At 45.1% G+C, this 19,814-nt stretch overlaps 1 protein-coding gene across 1 annotated transcript; it reads right to left on the reverse strand.

Moving 5' to 3' along the window:
* Positions 1-2,700: 2,700 nt before the first annotated feature.
* On the reverse strand, positions 2,701-19,814 carry LOC120916445 (chemokine-like receptor 1). Its single transcript, XM_040327418.1, has 2 exons — positions 19,690-19,814; positions 2,701-4,460 (listed from the first exon to the last, which is right to left on the reverse strand). Exons 1-2 carry the CDS (start codon positions 19,761-19,763, stop codon positions 3,344-3,346), a joined length of 1,191 nt encoding a protein of 396 aa, XP_040183352.1. The 5' UTR covers positions 19,764-19,814; the 3' UTR covers positions 2,701-3,343.

Consider the following 19,814-nt stretch of genomic DNA (forward strand, 5'->3'; position numbering starts at 1 on the left):
GCGCACACACGCTCACACGCGCACACACACTCTCACACACCCACACACACACTCTCTCTCTCTCTCTCTCTCACTCACTCTCTCTCACTCTCTCGTGTTAATCTGCAAAGCTAAAGAAAAGGTCAGATAAAATAGTGAAAATTAAAGATACGATAAGAACAGGTGATGCAGTATGATAGAGCCATATTTATGGATTAAAAGGTCATCTTCCAGGTTTTGGAGTGACGAATGTGTTCAGTGGAAAAGGGGTGTTGTGCCTTTGTAGAAGGATCCCTATGGGGCACAATGAATCTTTAAGACTGAACCAAAGGCTGCTTGTTTAAACAGTCATGTGGCAAGAGTATTCATACTGTGTGATCGATTGGTTCTGATAACTAGTGTAAATTAATGAATAAGTTCCTTTAGGAAATAAAATATTTAGGAAAGAGCCCAATATAAAATTAAAACGCTTATGAAGGAAAATATAGTAATTAGGTGAAACGGATGCTTTTATGAAATTTAACTTAGTAATGGGAATGTAGATTGGATAAATTATGTTTGCTATGGTCAACAGAGGTTCGTTAACTGTAAACAAGGATGCATTCCAGTATATTACTGAACACCTAGAGGCCACTTCACAAATGTCTTTGTTAAAATCGCATGACCCTAAACATATGGCCTTATACACGATATTAGGTGACAAGGGGGGTGCATCTGGAATCATACCTGCGGACAGTATTTTGGGTGATAACACATTTGTGCTCAGGTATAGCGATTTTGTTTATATTGGTTACGATAATGTTTTGTTATATTGACCGTGTCCTCCATTACTGTCACCTGTTAAGAAAAACACATACCACATTTTCACGTGAGGGAGAGCATAGTGTTTGACCGCCTCCTGAAGTTTCGTTGAAGAAGGACAACGGATAAGCCCTCTCTGGGAGCTATACGAAAAATAAAAGAGTTGCCAGTAGGGAGGCCAGACCAGGGACAAAGAGAATGTAGGGACAGTACTGATAAAATAGTCATTTTAAGGGGGGACTGTGATAGATCTGGATAAAATTTCTATTTGATAAGTTGAGCTTATTCTTTTATTAGAACCACTAAAATGTTTCTCGGTTTATATTCCATTAATTTCATTTTATATTTTCATATTGTTTTTATATCAATACATTATATATGCACGTATGAAATTTATGTATCAAAATAAGCGCATATTTTCCTTATAAAACATTTGTAAGATGTCATTTCTCAGTCTGGAAGCCAAGTTTATATGGACATACTGGAAGCTATTCCCCCTTCTCACTCCTAATTACGGCCCCTCCTTTATGTTGAATTCCTGGACACTTCACTTTGAGGCTTATGTGGACATTCGAGAGGAAACTGTCACTTCCCCCTCATCCTGTCTTCCCCTCACCCAAAGGACCGTTTGAATCTTGTAACCAGAGAAATTCTTCCAAATATGGACATTGAACAGGGGGCGTGTAATAAGAGACTGAATGGGAGTAATCAGTGGGTGTTAAATGTATAGGTTGACCAATGAGAATGCATTTTGTGATCTTGTGCTGATAATAAAACCAACTGCCCAGACGGCAGCCATTCTCTTCTGCTGTTGAAACGTTGGAAAGATGAGATGTGGTCTGTTTTGTCCATTGATTGCACTGTCTCACCATAGTAATTTGAATCAAACGGTGGGATGGGTTCCTCCCTGAGAAATTGTGTCAGGGAAATTAATTAATTCTACATCAGTAGCGTTCGTAATGGAGATAGCACATTTGCCACGCTGTAACAGACTGAAAAGCGTGAATCGTCTCTCAGGCCTCGTACACACGACCTAGTTTCTCGGCAAAAACCAGCAAGAAACTTGCTGGGAGATATTTTTTTGCCGGGGAATCCGGTCGTGTGAGGGCTTTCACACTGGAGCGGTGTGCTGGCAGGATGGTAAAAAAAGTCCTGCTAGCAGCATCTATGAGGCGCTGTAGAAGCAGTGTATTCACCACTCACTCATACAGCGCACTCATACAGCTTTGCGGGCGGTTTTAACCCTTTCGCGGCCGCTAGCAGGGGTTAAAAGCACCCTACTAGCACTTTTCAGGCACTATTTTTAGTGCTAAAACGCCTGAAAAGCACCAATTCCCAAAAGGAGTTCCTGTACTACAAATCGCCCCCAAAGTCAGACTGCATTGCTGGTTTGAAATTGTGCGTGTTCATCTGAACTAAAATACATAGAGAAACGGGTAGCCATTATTTGTAATTTGGTTTTTAAAAAAATGGGCTGCTCAGCTTAGAATGCCCAGGCCTATTTTTTGTCCCAGTCCGGGCCTGCTTCCCAATGAACACAGATGTAAGACGCACTCTTCTAAGTGACCATCACATTATTGCTGGAGAGCCTCAAAAAGGCTTGGGGACAGCTCGGCTGAACTCGAAAAGGCTCGGGAACTGAGTATTTCTGAGTTTTTTCAAACATTTCCGAACTGCTCCGATCGGCTCCGCTCAGCTCTACTAAGCTCCGGCGCCCCCGCACCTCTGGCCAAATACAATATTGCACACCGCTGTGGCTTGAATCCTGCTAGTTTTGCAAGACAACACTCGCAAGCCGAGTCAAAATTAAACAAAAAAAAAATGCTCGTATTGCGAAACGCCCGTTAACCACGTTACTCGCAATCCGAGGTTTCACTGTAATACAAACTGAAAAGAAGGAATCTTATTTTATTAAATATATCTGTGATAACTTTATTTTAACTTTATTTATTTTAAAGCTGAAATATGGCTAGACACAAATTAATGCAGTTCTGTATTTAATAATACAACATTTCAACTTAAGCACCCGAAACCTGATGTGGCATCAGCATCTTGCAATCCATTATATAGCAGAGCTCAGACTGGAAGTTGGAGATACAATACAAGGAGCTGGTCTGTTGTGCTCATGTGCTAAGAAGGAACATGGTGATAGGTAGAGAGAGCAGCTCTGTTTACTGTCCAGTCACAAGGTTGGGTAGGGAAAAGACCTCTAAGTCTGTTCCCTTATAAGTATGTTATCTGATTGCCTGGATTCAGCTCCTAACATCTTCTCTTAGAAATTGGCATGCATAAAAGTATGTATTGGTCCTTGTAATCTCAGTTGTTTGTTACCTGTTTTTAATTATGGTGTAATGGTAGTAAATGGTAGTTCTAAAATTCAGAGACAGGATATGATTTTCTTCAGCAATTGGCAAATTCAGTATTTGACAAACGTCATAAAATTCTCTGCTGGAGATAACAAAGTCTTGGGAACAATATTATAGCACGAACATATCCTAAAAAAACACCTCAAAGCCCATAAGGTCTCCATAGTATGTATTGTTCCATAAAATATAGTCCCGTCTCACACCAGCTGGGGAACTGACTTTGATTTGGTTTTGCTCTTGGAGTCTATAGGGGCAGATTCCTCGGAGAAAGCTCTCTCAAATATCGACCGGAGGGAGCTATGGAATTTCTGTTTGAAATCTCGACCCATAAAGACATAGAGAATGGGGTTGATACAACTGTTTATAAAAACCAAACTGGAGGTAATAGGTATTCCAACAAAAATTATGTATTCAAGGTGCTCATTTTCACCATAATTTGCAGACAACTCCAAAAAGTTGAAGACGTGGTAAGGAAACCAGCAGACAAAGAATGAGATGATAACAGCTAGGGCAACTTTGAAAGGCTTGTTCGATGGGGTCATGTGATTTCTTTGGATACGCAAAAGAATTACTGAATAGCATGAGATGATTATGATTAAAGGAGTAAAAAAGCTGACGATAAATTGAACGATTAGTGTAGCCTTGTGAATTGAATTGCCAACTTCTTCATCCTCGTGAAAGTTGTTATAGCAGGAGATATGATCTTTTTCAGCATCGTTTATATCTCGGAATATAAAATAAGGTAAACTGAAAATGAATGCTAGGATCCATACTGCCACGGCTACAAAAGAGGCCAACTTCGGAGTTCGGTGATTCTGAGACCAAACAGGAAACACGACGGAGATGAATCGGTCAATGCTGATCATGGTGAGCAGGAAGATGCTGGCGTACAGATTGATGAATAGAATAGTGCTATTCAGCTTGCACATGAATTTTCCAAAAGGCCAGTGATAGTTAAGAGAGGCATAGGTAATGCTCAACGGCAGGAAAAACGTGAAGATAAAATCAGCTATGGCTAAATTAAGAAACCACACAACATTGACAGTCCGTTTCATTACAAAGGCAGTAAAATAGATGACCAGACCATTCCCGGTTGTCCCTAGTAGGAAAGCCAAAGAATAGATCACCAGGGAGAACACACGTAGATGGAATTTTATACGTTCCTGTCTTTCTTCCTCTTCAGAATAGACATAAGGGGTAGATTTATAGTAAGCCCAGGGGATTGTGGTCTCTTCTTTAAGAGTAGCATTAGAGAATGGATAGACCATTCTAAAATTCTTCATTTTCCCAGGATAGATTTGAGGCCAAAAAAATCTGTAAAAAGAAATATAGAAGCTCAAAATTCAGTCTTATTATTGGTCATGTTATGTACAAGAATAAAATCAAAAATATATTCTATGATCCACTTGAAAAATAGGGCAATGACTGCAAACTTTTGAAAAACCTATCCTAAAATGTATGTAAAGCCAAAACCCTTTGAAGTTTTAGATAGAGTGGGGAGGCTTAGAATATATAGAGCTAGATTCAGGTAGCTCGGCGATTCTTTTGGCCGGCGTAGCGCATCTCAGACCAGTATTCTCAAAGATCTGGCGCCGTACGTTGCGCCTGGCATAGTGTAAATAGGCCGGCGTAAGCCCGCCTAATTCAAAGTAGGCAGGGAGTGGGCGTGCTTCATTTAAATTAGCCGTGACCCCATGTAAATTAATGGCTGTTCGTACGGCGCATGCGCATGCTCAGAATCACGTCGCAAATACTCCCTAAGAAACGTCGGCTCAATGCTTTCGACGTGAACGTAACCTACGCACAGCCCCATTCACGTACCACTTACGTAAACCATGTAAAATTCGATGGCTGTTCCGACGTCCATACCTTAACATTGGCTGTGCCTAGTATAGCAGGGATAACTGTACGCCGGACGTAAGCCTTACGTAAACGGCATAGCGGGCGCAAGTACGTTCGTGAATCGGTGTATCTAGCTCATTTACATATTCTACGTGTAAATCTATGGAAGCGCCCCTAGCGACCAGCGTAAATATGCACCCTAGATACGACAGTGTACTTAGACTTACGTCGGTCGGATGAAGCAGGAATTCAGGCATATGTAGTTCCCTGAATAGCGCTCATAGATACGACGGCGCATCTTTCAACTTACGCGGCGTATCAATAAATACGCCGACGTAAAGGGTTTGTGAATCTAGCTCATAAGGTTTTCATTGCTGTCTGTGTCTCCACTGGAGATTTTTTCCTTCTCTGGTGACCATGTCCCCGTGGCTGAATGTGCCTGGGAATCCTACATTTTAAATTGTCACCAAAAAAGGAATAAAGAGGGAATCTTCCAGTGGAAACACTTTTTCCAATGATGACTGCCTACGAGGCAATTTTCACTCACAATGATTTCACTTGAAGATATGTCTACAGGACAAGAAATGAAGATAAATTTGGGCACAGATGGAAAAAAAAAGAAAGTGCCATGGGTATAAACCAGCGATCTCCAAACTGAATGCAGCCCTTTATCCAGCCCTCGGGGCACTATTCCTCCCACTGACACCAGCAATGGGGCACTATTCCTCCCAATGACACTAACGATGGGGAACTATTCCTTCAATACCAATGACAGGGCACATTCTCACTCCTACTGTGGTATCTTTTTTTTTTTTTTTTGCAATCCCACTGAGCACAAAATCAGAGGCACTGTTTACTCCCAAAAAAAGAAAGAATTATTGCGCAGACCCAACCCTAAGTGCATAAATCAGCTGCGTCTCAAGTGTGCCATACAGCACAAAGCAAACATAATAAAAAAAGGGAGTCGCGCTATTAAAAAGTGATAAAAATAAAACACCAATAAGTGTAAAGTGTAAAATATAAATAACTGTCAAAATAACATGAGTATCTCCACAGCATATAAATTGATATATCACAGTTAGATGGAATAGAGGCAAGCCAAGAGGTTTGAAACAGTCCAAGGGTGTAGTGAAGAAAGGAATCTCTGGTGTCAGTGATTGTATCCACGCTGTGATCTGGACAAACAGGAGACCTCCACCACAGAAATTACTGACTCTTACCGCAACTCAGTAAGTTAACAGCAAAAGAAATCGCATCCACAGCAGCAGCCCAGCTGATTAATCCTCCAATAACGGTAGCTTAATAAAGGACCTCCCCATTCAATGGCAATCAGCATTAAACTCCAAACTCCATAGATATGTAAGGAAAACACCAGGGAAGATACATAGCGTAATATTTCGAAGATTTATTAGAAAATAAAGCAGCCAATTGCTTACTTACATTTCAATTGTTAAAACAGGCATGAAGCGGACATAAAATTTCATAAAACAAAACACAGCCGGCCTGTCTGTGTGTGGGCGTGCGTCCGAAGTATTCGGATCCTCACACGTGTAAACGCGGTGGCGTCAAGGCGTCTCCTCCCGACGTTTCGTCACGATAGGGACGTGTTCACGGGGTAAAGGTTTACTCCCACTGACGCTGGGGCATTTTCTACTCCTGGGGGTCCCTCTAATGTCTGAAGGACAATATTCTGGTCCTTTTGGTTAGAACGTTTGCAGACCCCTGGTATAAACCAATCCCTAAGATACGCCGGCCCACCAGCGTACCCCGAGAACATAAGTACTCCGAGCCATACGCCTGTCCAGCGCAAAAGTACGCCCGCTTGTTCCGTGGTGCAGACGTACTTTTGTGATCTGTACCAAGATGTCAGATGCTGAGTTTGACAGGGAGAGGAGGAAGACAAATTTCTCTGCTGAAGAGAGGGCGATCCTGACCTCTACCATCTCCAAATATGATTCCTTCCTCCATGGCGCACAGAGCAGGAGTACCAGCAAGGCCAGAAAGTTAGAGATCCTGCAGAAGGTGACCCTGGTGCTCAATACCCTTGGCCATGAAACCAGGACCTGGAAGGAGGTCCAAAAAAAGATTAACGATATGCGTCGGCGGGTCAGGGAGAAGCTGGCCAAGGTGAGAAGGCACCCCAGGGGCACGGGAGGCGGACCAGCTACTACTGTCAAGCTGACAACTGAGGAGGAGGTGATCGCCAGCTGCCTGGAGCAGGAGCAGGTGGAGGGCCTGGAGGGTTTTGACTCCAGCGACCAGAACTTGAGGAGAGGTAAGTGTGTTTCATCCCCCATCCGGTGTGGAGCATGTGAGGGTGTGCAAGGGAACATGTGACAAGTGTGTGGGTCCACCAACATGTGAATGCTTTGTGTCATCCACAGATGTGCTGGAGGAAGCTGGGCCATTCTCTGCTGCTGGACGACCCAAGCCATCCAGGGAACATCATCTTCCTGATTCTGACCCCCTGGGAAGCCACGTAACATCTGGTCTTGAGGTCGTTGAGGAGGAGTAGGTGGACATCCATCAGGAGGAGTGCCTTTACCTTGAAGAGGATTCCATCTTTGCCGGTCCCTCCGAGATGGTGGACCCCCTCAAGGGCTACCCCGTCCAGGGGAACCCCCTCAAGGGCTACCCCATCCAGGGGAACCCCCTCAAGGGCTACCCCGTCCAGGGGAACCCCCTCAAGGACTACCCCGTCCAGACGGACACAACTGGCTACTTCTCCCAGGAAGGCTCTGGGCAAGACCAGGGGTGTAGCCGGATTTCTCCAAGAATGGCTGGAGAGGGAGTAGGCAGGGCAGACGCGCCACATGGCAGATATTGCCATTGACCTGCACCGAGTGGCTGACAGCCTGGCCTCCTCGACCAAGAGCCAGGCTGAGTGCACAGTGGCTCGTGCAGGGCACCGCAGTCGCAATGCAGCAGTGCCTCAGCCAGCAGGCTGATCATACCCTGACCATATTGGACTGCCTGCAGGAGGTGAGCGCCAATTGCGCAGCCATGGCCACATGCCTCTGCGACCAATCCCAGACCCTCAATGCCATGCATCACCACATGGTAGCAGGGGGTCCCTCAACATCTGTGGACCAGGGATCGGTCCTGCAGGCCACCCAGGAACGGCACACCGCGGCTATTGGGGAGCTGCAGGCCACAGCAACAGGGTTCCTGGCGGAGGTTAGGAGCCTGGGGGAGATTGTGCAGGCCAACGCTGCCACTATCCAGTCGGAGGGTCGCCAGAACAGGCGCCTACAGCGCCAGAACAACGCCAGGCAGATGCAGTCAGAGACCAATAGCGTGCTGACACGCATTGCCGTTGCCTTGGAGGGGATGCAGGCAACATCTGCCATCAGCTCCAGGAGCGACAGCCCAGGGGATGCCCCAACCCCCCCCACCCGAGTCGTCACCACGACAATTGAGGAGCCGCACCCTGGGCACGAGGCCTGCCCACGAGAGGGCAAATGACTCTCCTGAGGACGATTGCAGCTCAGAGTATGAGCTTATTTTTTTATTTGCATGCACAGATGCATGACTCTCCTGTAAGGGCATGCCATGTCGGACAATGGCATGATCCCTATTTTTTTTTTTGTCACAGCACCATCAGACTGCACACGGTCAGGAGTGCAGAAGTGGTGACTGGACACCAGTTTGCAGGGGCAGGGTTTGCCCGGTGATGCTACGGTGTGATTGGTGTTTTAGTGTGTGTATGTGTGTGTGACCAATGTGTAACATTTCAGCCAGCAAGGCGTGTCACCTTGGATCGTCGGGGAGAGGTTATCCCCACGACTGTGTGAATGTGGTATGAATGGACATTAACATCATTGGGGCCTTGGCATGGCGTTGCTGCTCCCAAGTCCCGCGCCGTGGACTTGGGCTAAACCAATGTGAGGTGGATGTGGTGTGTGTGAGCTAGGGACCACAGTGGTGTGCATGCGTGCATTGTCGGTGTGCCATGATGAATGTGTGTGTGTTTAACATGCAAAGATGAGTTCCACGAGGCAACTCCTGACTGCTGTTCCTTCAGCAGATGGGGTAGCCTCGGGCAGGGGGGGACTGTGTGGCTCGGGGGTCAGGTCGTCACATACAGTATGTCAATCTCAAGGCCCTTTCTCACGGTGTAGTTGTGCAGCACGCAACATGCACCGAAGATCTGGCACACAAAGTTTGGGGAATACAACAGGGCCCCCACGGACTTAACCAGGCATCGGAAACGGGACTTCAGGATGCCAAATGTGCGCTCCACCACTGCACGGGTGCGTATGTGTGCAGCATTGTATCTTCTTTGGCCTTTGGTTGGGGGATTCCAGTATGGAGTCAGGAGATGAGGCCCAAGTGCATATGCCGAGTCACCTGGAAGGGAAAAGACACGAGGATGTTAGCCGTGCATGTGCCCCTCGTGATGTCTGCATCATGGGGTCGGACAGTCATGCCTGACACCCATGTCACTCACCAACCAGCCAGCTGTCCCTGTACATGTTCTGTTCGAATTCTGTTGGGATGTTGCTTTGACGGTATATGTAGCTGTAGTGGCTGGCCCCGGGGGGGTTTGGCACGGACGTGCCATATGAGGCATTGGGCATCGGCTATCACCTGATGGAATGCCACTGCTTACGATTGCGGTATATGTGCTCTGTGGCACGGGGGGCCATAGTGCCACATGTGTGCAATCAATGGCCCTGTTATGTACTGGAACGTACCTTGTAGCCAGAGCCTAGTGTGCAGGAAGAGGCCTCTCTTACAGCCCCGGCTCTGGAGCTGCTGGAGTTGGGACAGCAAGCTCGGGAGCACGGCGAGGTAGGAGTGCCTGGTGATGATAGCAGCTCGGCACGGTTGGTGGTCCTTCGGGACGGTGGTTGCAGGAGACAGCGTCTCTGGAGCTGTCACAGGCACTGGATAGCAGGAGCTGGTGAAGCAAACCGGGTAAGCAGATAATCAGGTGGGTTAAGCAAGCGTAGTCAGGTTCAGGCACAGGGTCTGGTAACGGTGGGCAGGAGAGCAGAGCGGAGTCAGAGCAAGCCAGGGGTCGGAGTGGAGAGGGTCGGATGGTCAGACGGAGCCGGGTCGGTTTGAGGTAACAGGTTACAACAGGTCACAGATTTCACTGATACAACGCTGCAGATCAGACAGCAAAGTGTCACTGCAGCTGCTAGCTTTTTAAAGGCTGAGTGGCGACAATCGCGCATTAACGAGCACGCGCGCGTTCCCGCCGCACACATTTGGCACATATGCGTGTGCATGAGAGGCGCGCCTGCGCACATGAATAGATGACTGGTTTTGATTCAGACCATTAGTATGTGTGCGCATGCCTGCACGCCGGAGCCTATTGGCAGGTCCCTGACAGGCCCCAACGGTGCGTGGGAATCCGGCAATTCTGTAGAAATCCTGCATTGCCTTCTGCCGCAGATGCTCATGGGTCGGTTTGATGATGTGCGTGTGAGGATTGCGGGGACAACCTGGTGCACGCATCTGCTCATGGTGGATTGTGACATCCCAGACAAGACTCCACTTGTACGTTTGAAAGATCCACTGGCGAGGAAATGCAGTGTTGCCAGTACCTTGACTAGTGGCTGCACTGCATGTGAGCGTTCTGTCTGGCTGGTGATTTCATCATGCAGGGCTTTGGCTAATTCCAGGATGGCATCAGGGCTGAATCTGAAGATGCGATACACCTCCGATTCCCCCATGCCAAAGACGTTCATGAGCGTTCGGTATATCCTCTCCTGTGCCCTCCTCTGTGCCTGTGGACGCAGTAGTGCTATGACCATGGCTGCCCCTGGCATGTTGGCATACAGATGTGTTGTCCTGCAAGTGTGGTTGCTAAGCTCGTCCGTAACGGTGCTGCTGCTGCAGCTGCTCTCCAGCTGACCTGTGCACGTCTGTTGCCGGGTTGCACCTCCTTTATGGGGAATAACTTTGCGCCGGACGTACAACTTACGCGCACCCCGCGTAGCATGCACCGGGCGCACGCACGTTCGTGAATCGCTGTATTTCTCTCATTTGCATATTTGAATGCCTAATCAATGGGAGAAGCAACATGCGTCCAGCCCATATTTGCGCCCACGCTACGCCGGCGTGTGCAAGATATGTCGGCGTAGGGTGGCCAGTTTTTAGGCGTATATTGGTTTGTGACTCTGGCGCACACATACGCCGGCGCACATTTGCACTTACAGTACGTTGGCCTAACGTGATTTACGTCGGCGTAAGTGCTTTGTGAATCTTATGCAGAATTATAAATATATTGGACTAGATTCAGCAAGAATTTACGCTGCGTAAATTCAAACCTGCGCCGGCGTATCTTCTTTCTGTATTCAGAAAGCAAGATACGCCGAAATTAGGCTAAGATCCGACTGGCGTAAGTCTCTTACGCCGTCGTATCTTAGGGTGCATATTTACGCTGGCCGCTAGGTGGCGCTTCCGTCATTTTCGGCGTAGAATATGCAAATGACCTAGATACGCCGATTCACAAACGTACGTGCGCCCGGCGGAATTTTTTACGTCGTTTGCGTAAGGCTTTTTCCGGCGTAATGTTGCTCCTGCTTCTATGAGGCGTACGCAATGTTAAGTATGGACGTCGTTCCCGCGTCAAATTTTGAATTTTTTACGTCGTTTGCGTAAGTCTTTCGCGAATAGGGCTGGACGTAATTTACGTTCACGTCGAAAGCAATGACGATTTGCGGCGGAATTTTGAGCATGCGCACTGGGATACAATCTAAAGTAGTGAGTGTACAGCTTGTATAACAGTGTAAATTTGCTGTCCCCTCAAATTAACTCAACACACAGACATTAATGTCTTAAACGCTGGCAACAAAAGTAAGTACACCCCATAAGTTAAAATTTCCAAATTGGGTCCAAAGTGTCAGAATGTTGTGTGGCCACCATTATTTTCCAGCACTGCCTTAACCCTCTTGGGCATGGAGTTTACCAGAGCTTCAAAGGTTGCCACTGGAGTCCTCTTCCACTCCTCCATGATGACATCACGGAGCTGGTGGATGTTGGAGACCTTGCGCTCCTCCACTTTCCGTTTGAGGATACCCCACATATGCTCAATAGGGTTTAGGTCTGGAGACACGCTTGGCCAGTCCATCACCTTTACCCTCAGCTTCTTTAGCAAGGCAGTGGTTGTCTTAGAGGTGTGTTTGGGGTCGTTATCATGTTGAAATACTGCCCTGCGGCCCAGTCTCTGAAGGGAGGGGATCATGCTCTGCTTCAGTATGTCACAGTACATGTTGGCCTTTATGGTTCCCTCAATGAACTGTAGCTCCCCAGTGCCAGCAGCACTCATGCAGACCCAGACCATGACACTCCCACCACCATGCATTACTGTAGGCAAGACACACTTGTCTTTGTACTTCTCATCTGGTTGCCGCCACACACACTTGACACCATCTGAACCAAATAAGTTTATCTTGGTCCCATCAGACCACAGGACATGGTTCTAGTAATTCATGTCCTTAGTCTGCTTGTCTTCAGCAAACTGTTTGTGGTCTTTCTTGTGCATCATCTTTAGAAGAGGCTTCCTTCTGGGATGACAGCCATGCAGACCAATGTGATGCAGTGTGTAACACTAACAAGTCACATGACTTGGGCCCAATTTGGACATTTTCACTTAGGGGTGTACTCACTTTTGTTGCCAGCGGTTTAGACATTAATGGCTGTAAGTTGAGGTTTTTTTATATTTATACAAGCTGTACACTCACTACTCTACATTTTAGCAACTTATTTATTCAGTGTTGTCACATGAAAAGATATACTAAAATATTTACAAAAATGTGAGGGGTGTACTCATTTTTGTGAGATACTGTATATGTGAGAAGGGAAAAGGAGGGATGGGGGATTATTGCAGTGCCAGCAAATAGGAACCAAACACAATAGATATACAAAAATAAAAAAAAGATTTATTGATTACAAAAGGATAAAAACTTTTTTTGGTTCAAACATATAGGCAGTACAATGGAAACGTGGGAGCAAAACAACGAGATACAGGCCATCGGTCAGGTCTTCCCAACTAGTTTCACCAAAACTTGGCTTCATCAGGGGATTTATGACATGACCATCTCAGTGAGTGGCTCTGAAGGGATGAAACAAAGGATTATTTATCAATTTATTCAAATCCATTAGATACATATACAAGGTTTATTTGACAATATTTAACATATATAGTTTGGCTGGGCATAGTGCGGGGCACTATGGGAATTGTAGACGCTTTACGCGCATGCGCGGCAGTGTCTCTGGTCCGCTCGCAGAGTGATGACGCCATTCACCGGCGCATTGATGGGGCTATAAGAAGCCTCTCCAAGCTAGCCATAGCGCAGCTATACAGGGACGCTGACACGTACAGCTAAACACCTCTTTGGGTAAGTTCCTCTCACCGAGCATATACTCACACTCTGTGCCATTACTGGCACTCTTTTGCTCATTCCAATATCTAACTATTCACTTTATTCCTTGCTAATTCCCATAATCCCTTTTTTTTCTCTTACAGCTGGGCAATTCATTTGCCAATCGCTGAATAGCCCTCAATTCATATTTGGGCTCTCTCATCTATCCAGTTCATCTGGAATTATTTTGTAAGTTTTTTCCACCATTTTTTAGTTACAAGGCTTCTTTCTTTTGAGCCTGCATTTGTGTCAATGAGTGTGTTAATCACACTTTTACATATTATCCTCTGATTGAGTATTGTTTTTTTTCTTCTATTTTTAGATATAATTGTACCCGTAACTATTTCAGCGTCCCTGCATTTTCAAATTCTTTTTATTTTAATTGCCATTTCCTCCAGGTAGGTTTTCACCACTCATCAGTGTTGCCTTATATATTATATTCAGTATAATGATTTCTATTTTTATGATTATTGGTGAAGGGCTTTCCCTTAATGTGACTATTTGTATTATTTCTCAATAGCCACGGCTGGGGACCTTAGGATCCCACCTGTTCTCAGGTGATTTTCCGGCTTGGTTCGCATAGGGAGCATTGGGTAGGTATCAATCTTTATCCTGCCCTACAGGGTTGTTTGTGCCACCATGCACTATATGGGGGGTTTTCTTTGGACCTTACTGTGGTGCCTTGGCCTTTGCTGCTCCGCTATATTTCCCAGCCAAATTATATATGTTAAATATTGTCGAATAAACCTTGTATATGTATCTAATGGATTTGAATAAATTGATAAATAATCCTTTGTTTCATCCCTTCAGAGCCACTCACTGAGATGGTCATGTTATAAATCCCCTGATGAAGCCAAGTTTTGGCGAAACTAGTCGGGAAGACCTGACCGATGGCCTGTGTCTCGTTGTTTTGCTCCCACGTGCTCCCACGTTTCCATTGTACTGCCTATATGTTTGAACCGAAAAACTTTTTTATCCTTTTGTAATCAATAAATCTTTTTTATTTTTGTATATCTATATCTATCTATCTATTGTGTTTGGTTTCTATTTGCTGGCACCGCAATAATCCCACACCCCTCCTTTTCCCTTTTCAATTCAATTAAGGGATGAGGTGCCGTATCCTCATTAGGACCATCGACCACTAACTACCCATTTTTGTATATGTGAGAACTGGCCTGGGAGTTAAGTGGTAAACAACATAGGCACTTATTTTAATATTATACCTGCAAACTGGGTCAGCCAGAAGTGATCTAAGAGAACTTAATTTTCTTACTAAAGTTCCACTTTAAGTATTACTTGGATTTACGAAAAGTGTTTCTAAGTAAATAATTTTAACAATAAATTTGTATTGAGTTTGAAAAATGGAACATAACAAAAACAAGTGACATACGACACAGATCAAATCTAGAGTTGACATATTCATTACATTCATGTAACAAGGAATCAATATATGAAGAAAGGTATAAAATGAGTATCATAACAGAAACAGCACCACAAGGTATATCCTGAGGGGTTATTTGGGAAGCATTGGAAGCCAATATTCCCAAGTTTTTTGTAATTTAGGGAAAGTGTTAGTGCCAAGCACCAGAGCTTTTTCATGTTCAAAGGTTAGGTTGGGGTACATGGGGAGTTCAGAGACATTAAAAGCATTGGTTGTGCGTCAGAGTCTGGTTATCAGAGTTTTGGTAGCTAATAAAATTAGCACAGTGACAGTGTAGAATTCCTTGGGGATGCGTTCTATACCCAGATATAATAAAGCTAATGCTGGGTCAGGTTTGGGAAGAAAACCTGTAGCTTGAGAAATTAACTGAAAAACCTTGTGCCAATAGCTTGTTAAGCTTTTGCATGACCATAGGATATGAAAATGGGTGCCAGTTTGGCCACAGTCCCTCCAAGGGGGGGATATATTGGGGGAGAAATTTGTCATGCGGCTGGGGGTCATATAACGTCTGGAGAGAATTTTCTGTGACGTTTCCCAGTGGTTGATACGGTGGGTTGTTTGTTGAGAGTAGGCAAAGCCATTGTTCCTCTGAGAATGATTGATGTAGTTCCCAAAGGCGCATTGGGGGTGTTTTGCACAAGGTAATTTTATTCTGCATGATAGAGTAGAACAGGGAAATTCCTCTTGATTTTTTGCTTGCTATTAACTAAAAACTTCCACACTGCAGAAGGGATGGATGAGTTCGGCTAAGGCCTCGTACACACGACCGAGAATCTCGTCGTAAATGAAAAGTCGTTTTCCTCGACGAGGTTCTTGTCAGGCTTGTCGAGAATCTTGTCAAGCTTTCTTTGCATACACACTGTCAAGACAAAATCTCGTCGTTCTCAAACGTGGTGACGTACAACACGTACAACGGCACTATAAAGGGGAAGATCGATTCTCACTGGCACAACCCTTGGGGCTGCTTTTGCTAATCTCATGTTACTGCGTGTTAAGTAACAGTTTGGTGAGAGACGATTTGTGCTTTTTAGTCTGTTACAGCGTGACGAATGTGCTATCTCCATTACGAACGCAACTTTTACCGAAGGTGCGCTCCCGTCTCATACTTTATTCTGAGCATGCGTGGGTTTCTAAGCATACACACGAACATGTTTCTCGTCGTAAACCAGCCCGACGAGAAACACAACAAGGAAATTGAGACTCCCGACAAGAAAAAAGAGAACATTCTCTTTTTTTCTCGTCGAGATCCACAACAGTTTTCTCGACGAAAAACATACACATGACCGTTTTTCTTGGTAAAAAAGCTCTGCCAGCATTTTTCTTGATGGATTTTGTCGAGGAAAACGGTTGTGTGTACGAGGCCTTAGAGTGTTGTTTTAGGAATGCTGCAGTCAGTATGTAGTTGAAAATGTTCCTAGATGGAATATGAAATTTAGATTGTATGTCTTGTGTTGGGCGTTGGCTAATATATACTCTACCCATTGGATTCCCTTTGAGGAGAGATAGGGGATTTGAAGTGTAGATATTGGCATGTGGGCCGAGATAAGTATTGATGTTGTCAAGCTTCCACCTAATGGAGCCTATTTGTAAACAAGGGTCTGTAAGTCAGAGAGGCAAGTGCTGTATTCACAAAGCACTTGCCTCCTAAGTTACGGCGGCGTAGCGTAAATGGGGCCGACGTAAGTGCGCCTAATTCAAATGAGGATGTGGGGGCGTGTTTTATGTAAATTATTGGTGACCCGGCATGATTGACGTTTTTTACGAAGGGCGCATGCGCCATCCGTGTACATATCCCAGTGTGCATTGCTCCAAAGTACGCCGCAAGGACGTATTGGTTTCAACGTGAACGTAAATTACGTCCAGCCCCATTCACGGACGACTTACGCAAACGACGTAAAATTTTCAAATTTCGACGCGGGAACGACGGCCATACTTAACATTGGCTACGCCACCTAGGGAGCAGCTTTATCTTTACGCAGCGTATCTCTTACGGAAACGGCGTATCTTTACTGCGACGGGCAAGCGTACGTTCGTGAATCGGCGTATCTAGTCATTTACATATTCTACACCGAAATCAACGGAAGCGCCACCTAGCGGCCAGCAGAAAAATTTCACCCTAAGATACGACGGCGCAGGCCATCGTATCTTAGCTAGGTTTAAGTGTATCTCAGTTTGAGCATACACTTAAACTTACGACGGGCTTAGATTCCGAGTTACGTCGGATTATCTACTGATATGCCGGCGTAACTCTTTGTGAATCCAGCCCAAGGGGTTTTAGGAGACTAGTAAAGAGGATGATGAAACACTTTTTTTTTTCTTTTCTTTTCTTGGTGGTTTGTGGAGCAATGTGACAGTTTCTAAAACCCTACTACACAATGTTGTCCTAGAGTATATTGAAATACCAAGAGCAAGAAATGTTTCCTAATCCATGTTTGTATGTTGATCATTACACCACATCATTACAAAGTGGATCGTTTATACATTTTATTTCTCTTGAAATGAGGCGTTGGTTTAATGAATAAAGCCAGGATCAATATTACACTGATGATCAGTCAAAAAGATGTTACTTTATGTTGGTGATAAAGGAAATATACCCTATACTAGTGGTGCCCAACCTTTTGAAGAGCAAGGGCCAATTAAGCAACTTGGTAACCAGTTGAGGGCCACAATGAGCGAGCAGGCAGATGGCAGGTCATGGCTACTCTATAGGCCCTCCAATACGCCCAGATGAAAGATGACAAATTCTCTTCTGTTTTTCAGATTGGAGGTAGGCGGGCGTAAACAGACATCTGTCACTCTATAGAGGTGAACTGAGGGTCCCATTTGGTCTGGCTGTTCGTGTGAAAAGGGCCTAAGACTTCTTTCACACTGATGTGCTGCGGTTTACCCACACCACGGGTGCAGCGTAGTGCACCTGTGTCTATCCTGCGGGTTAGCTGAACTTTGCCATAGACTCCACCTGTGGCAAAAGCCGGTGCTGTAGAGGAAGCATCGGTTTATGGGGCTCTGCTCCGCAGCCGCTTTCTTCCTCTACCACCAGCTTCATTCACAACACTGATGTTGTGGTATAGTGGGTCGGCAACCTACGATCTAGGCTTGCCAACCCACCATTCCAGAGCTGAAGGTCGCGGGCCAAATCAGAGGGCTCCGCGGGCCACATGTGGCCCCCGGGCCACTGGTTGGCCACCCCTGCCCTATACGTTGGACAACAAACGTTAAAAAAAACACCTCTTTTATATTAATGCCCATCAATAAATGTATCGATTATACCGGATATCAGTAAAAATGGGATTGGTCCAGTGATAGGTAGTGGAGTGCTGTTTTTTGCTACTAGAGTAACTCACACACCCCAATTAGCTGTGAGCCCCTTACAGGCAAAACAAATCGGAGAACAAGAGTTCCCATCATCCTGTGTGTTAGATGAACAAATGCAGGTCCAAATGGGCAAATTATCTGCTGAAAAGTAGTTGGTCCTTCTTAAAGTGGTTCTAAAGGCAGAAGGTTTTGCATTCTATGCATTAAGTTAAAAAAAACTTCTAGGTGCGTATAGCCCCCCCCCCCTTATACTTACCTGAGCTTCATCTCAATCCAGAGATGTGCATGAGAGCAGCGGCTCTCCCTCTCCTCATTGGCTCATACAGCAGCGGGGAGCCATTGGCTCCTGCTGCTATCAATCAATGCCAATGAGCCAATGAGGAGAGAACGGAAGGCAGGGCTGAGCCACGCCCTTTGTGCAAATAGACAATATCCATTTACAGGCTTGCTATTGGGGGCACTCAGTGGGGGGAAGGAGCCAGGACCACTGGCAGGGGACCCAAAAAGAAGAGGATCAGGCTGTTCTGTGCAAAACTATTACACAGAGCAGGTAAGTATAACATGTTTGGTTATTTTTGTTTTTATTATAGTCCAACCTTTAGAATCACTTTAAGCTCAGGTAAACGGAGTGGAGGAACCACTGACAGCCACGATTTCAACAAGGGTCAGTCACTTTATTGAAAGCATATCTAAAGCCAAAACTAGTTTTAGGTCAGTATAGAATAGAGAAAGGAAATCTGTACAAAGTAAGACAAAATCCTCTGTTGGATAGTTGTCACTGGAAACAGGTATCCTCATTGGACAATGGGGTTGATTTACTAAAATTGGAGAGTACAAAATCTAGTGGAGCTGTACATGGAAACCAATCATCTTCTAACTCTAAGCTTGTTCAATTAAGCTTTAACAAAAAAAAAACTAAAAGCTGATTGGATATTATCACTAGATTTTGCACTCTCCAAATCTTGTAAATCGACCCCAATATCTTCTCTAGTCCTCTGTAGGTAACTGTAAAAATGTGGATTTCCCGACATGGTCTGTTTCAATGACAATGGTCACCAGGAGAAGCTGAAAACGTGAATCTCCCTAGCAGTGACAGATAGCAATAAAGAAATTTCAACATATTTCCACACTTTACAAAACTTAAAAACATTTGGACTTCAGATTTACTTTAAAAATCTAAACCTGTCCATTACAACTCGAGTCGAGAGCCCCAAACACATGGGCTGCTATGGAGGTCGCTATGCTCACAAATCACCTATTCACTGCTTTGCCTGATTAACAAACTGGGGTTGCTTTACTAAAACTAGAGAGTGCAAAATCTGGTGCAGCTGTGCATGGTAACCAATCAGCTTCCAGGCTTTTTTTGTCAAAGCTTAATTGAACAAGCTGAAGTTAGAAGCTGATTGGCTACCATGTACAGCTGCACCAGATTTTTCCCTTTTCAGTTTTAGTAAATATACCCCACGAGTCATGTGCCACTAATAACTATTCTGTTGAGAACCTCCATTGTTTTTTTTTTTTACACAAAACTATAAATATACTGTATATATGTGTATCAGTTACTTACTTAAACTTTCCTAGTCCTGATGTTCCTCTCTGAATCCCTCTATGAATGTCATCGCTTCTGCTGTTGAGACACATGTATATATGCAGATGGGTTTGACATTGCTTGTTAAGTAAGTTCCTGTAACA

The sequence above is a fragment of the Rana temporaria genome, chromosome 10 (genome assembly GCF_905171775.1).
Source record: "Rana temporaria chromosome 10, aRanTem1.1, whole genome shotgun sequence".
In the NCBI taxonomy this organism is placed as follows: domain Eukaryota; kingdom Metazoa; phylum Chordata; class Amphibia; order Anura; family Ranidae; genus Rana; species Rana temporaria.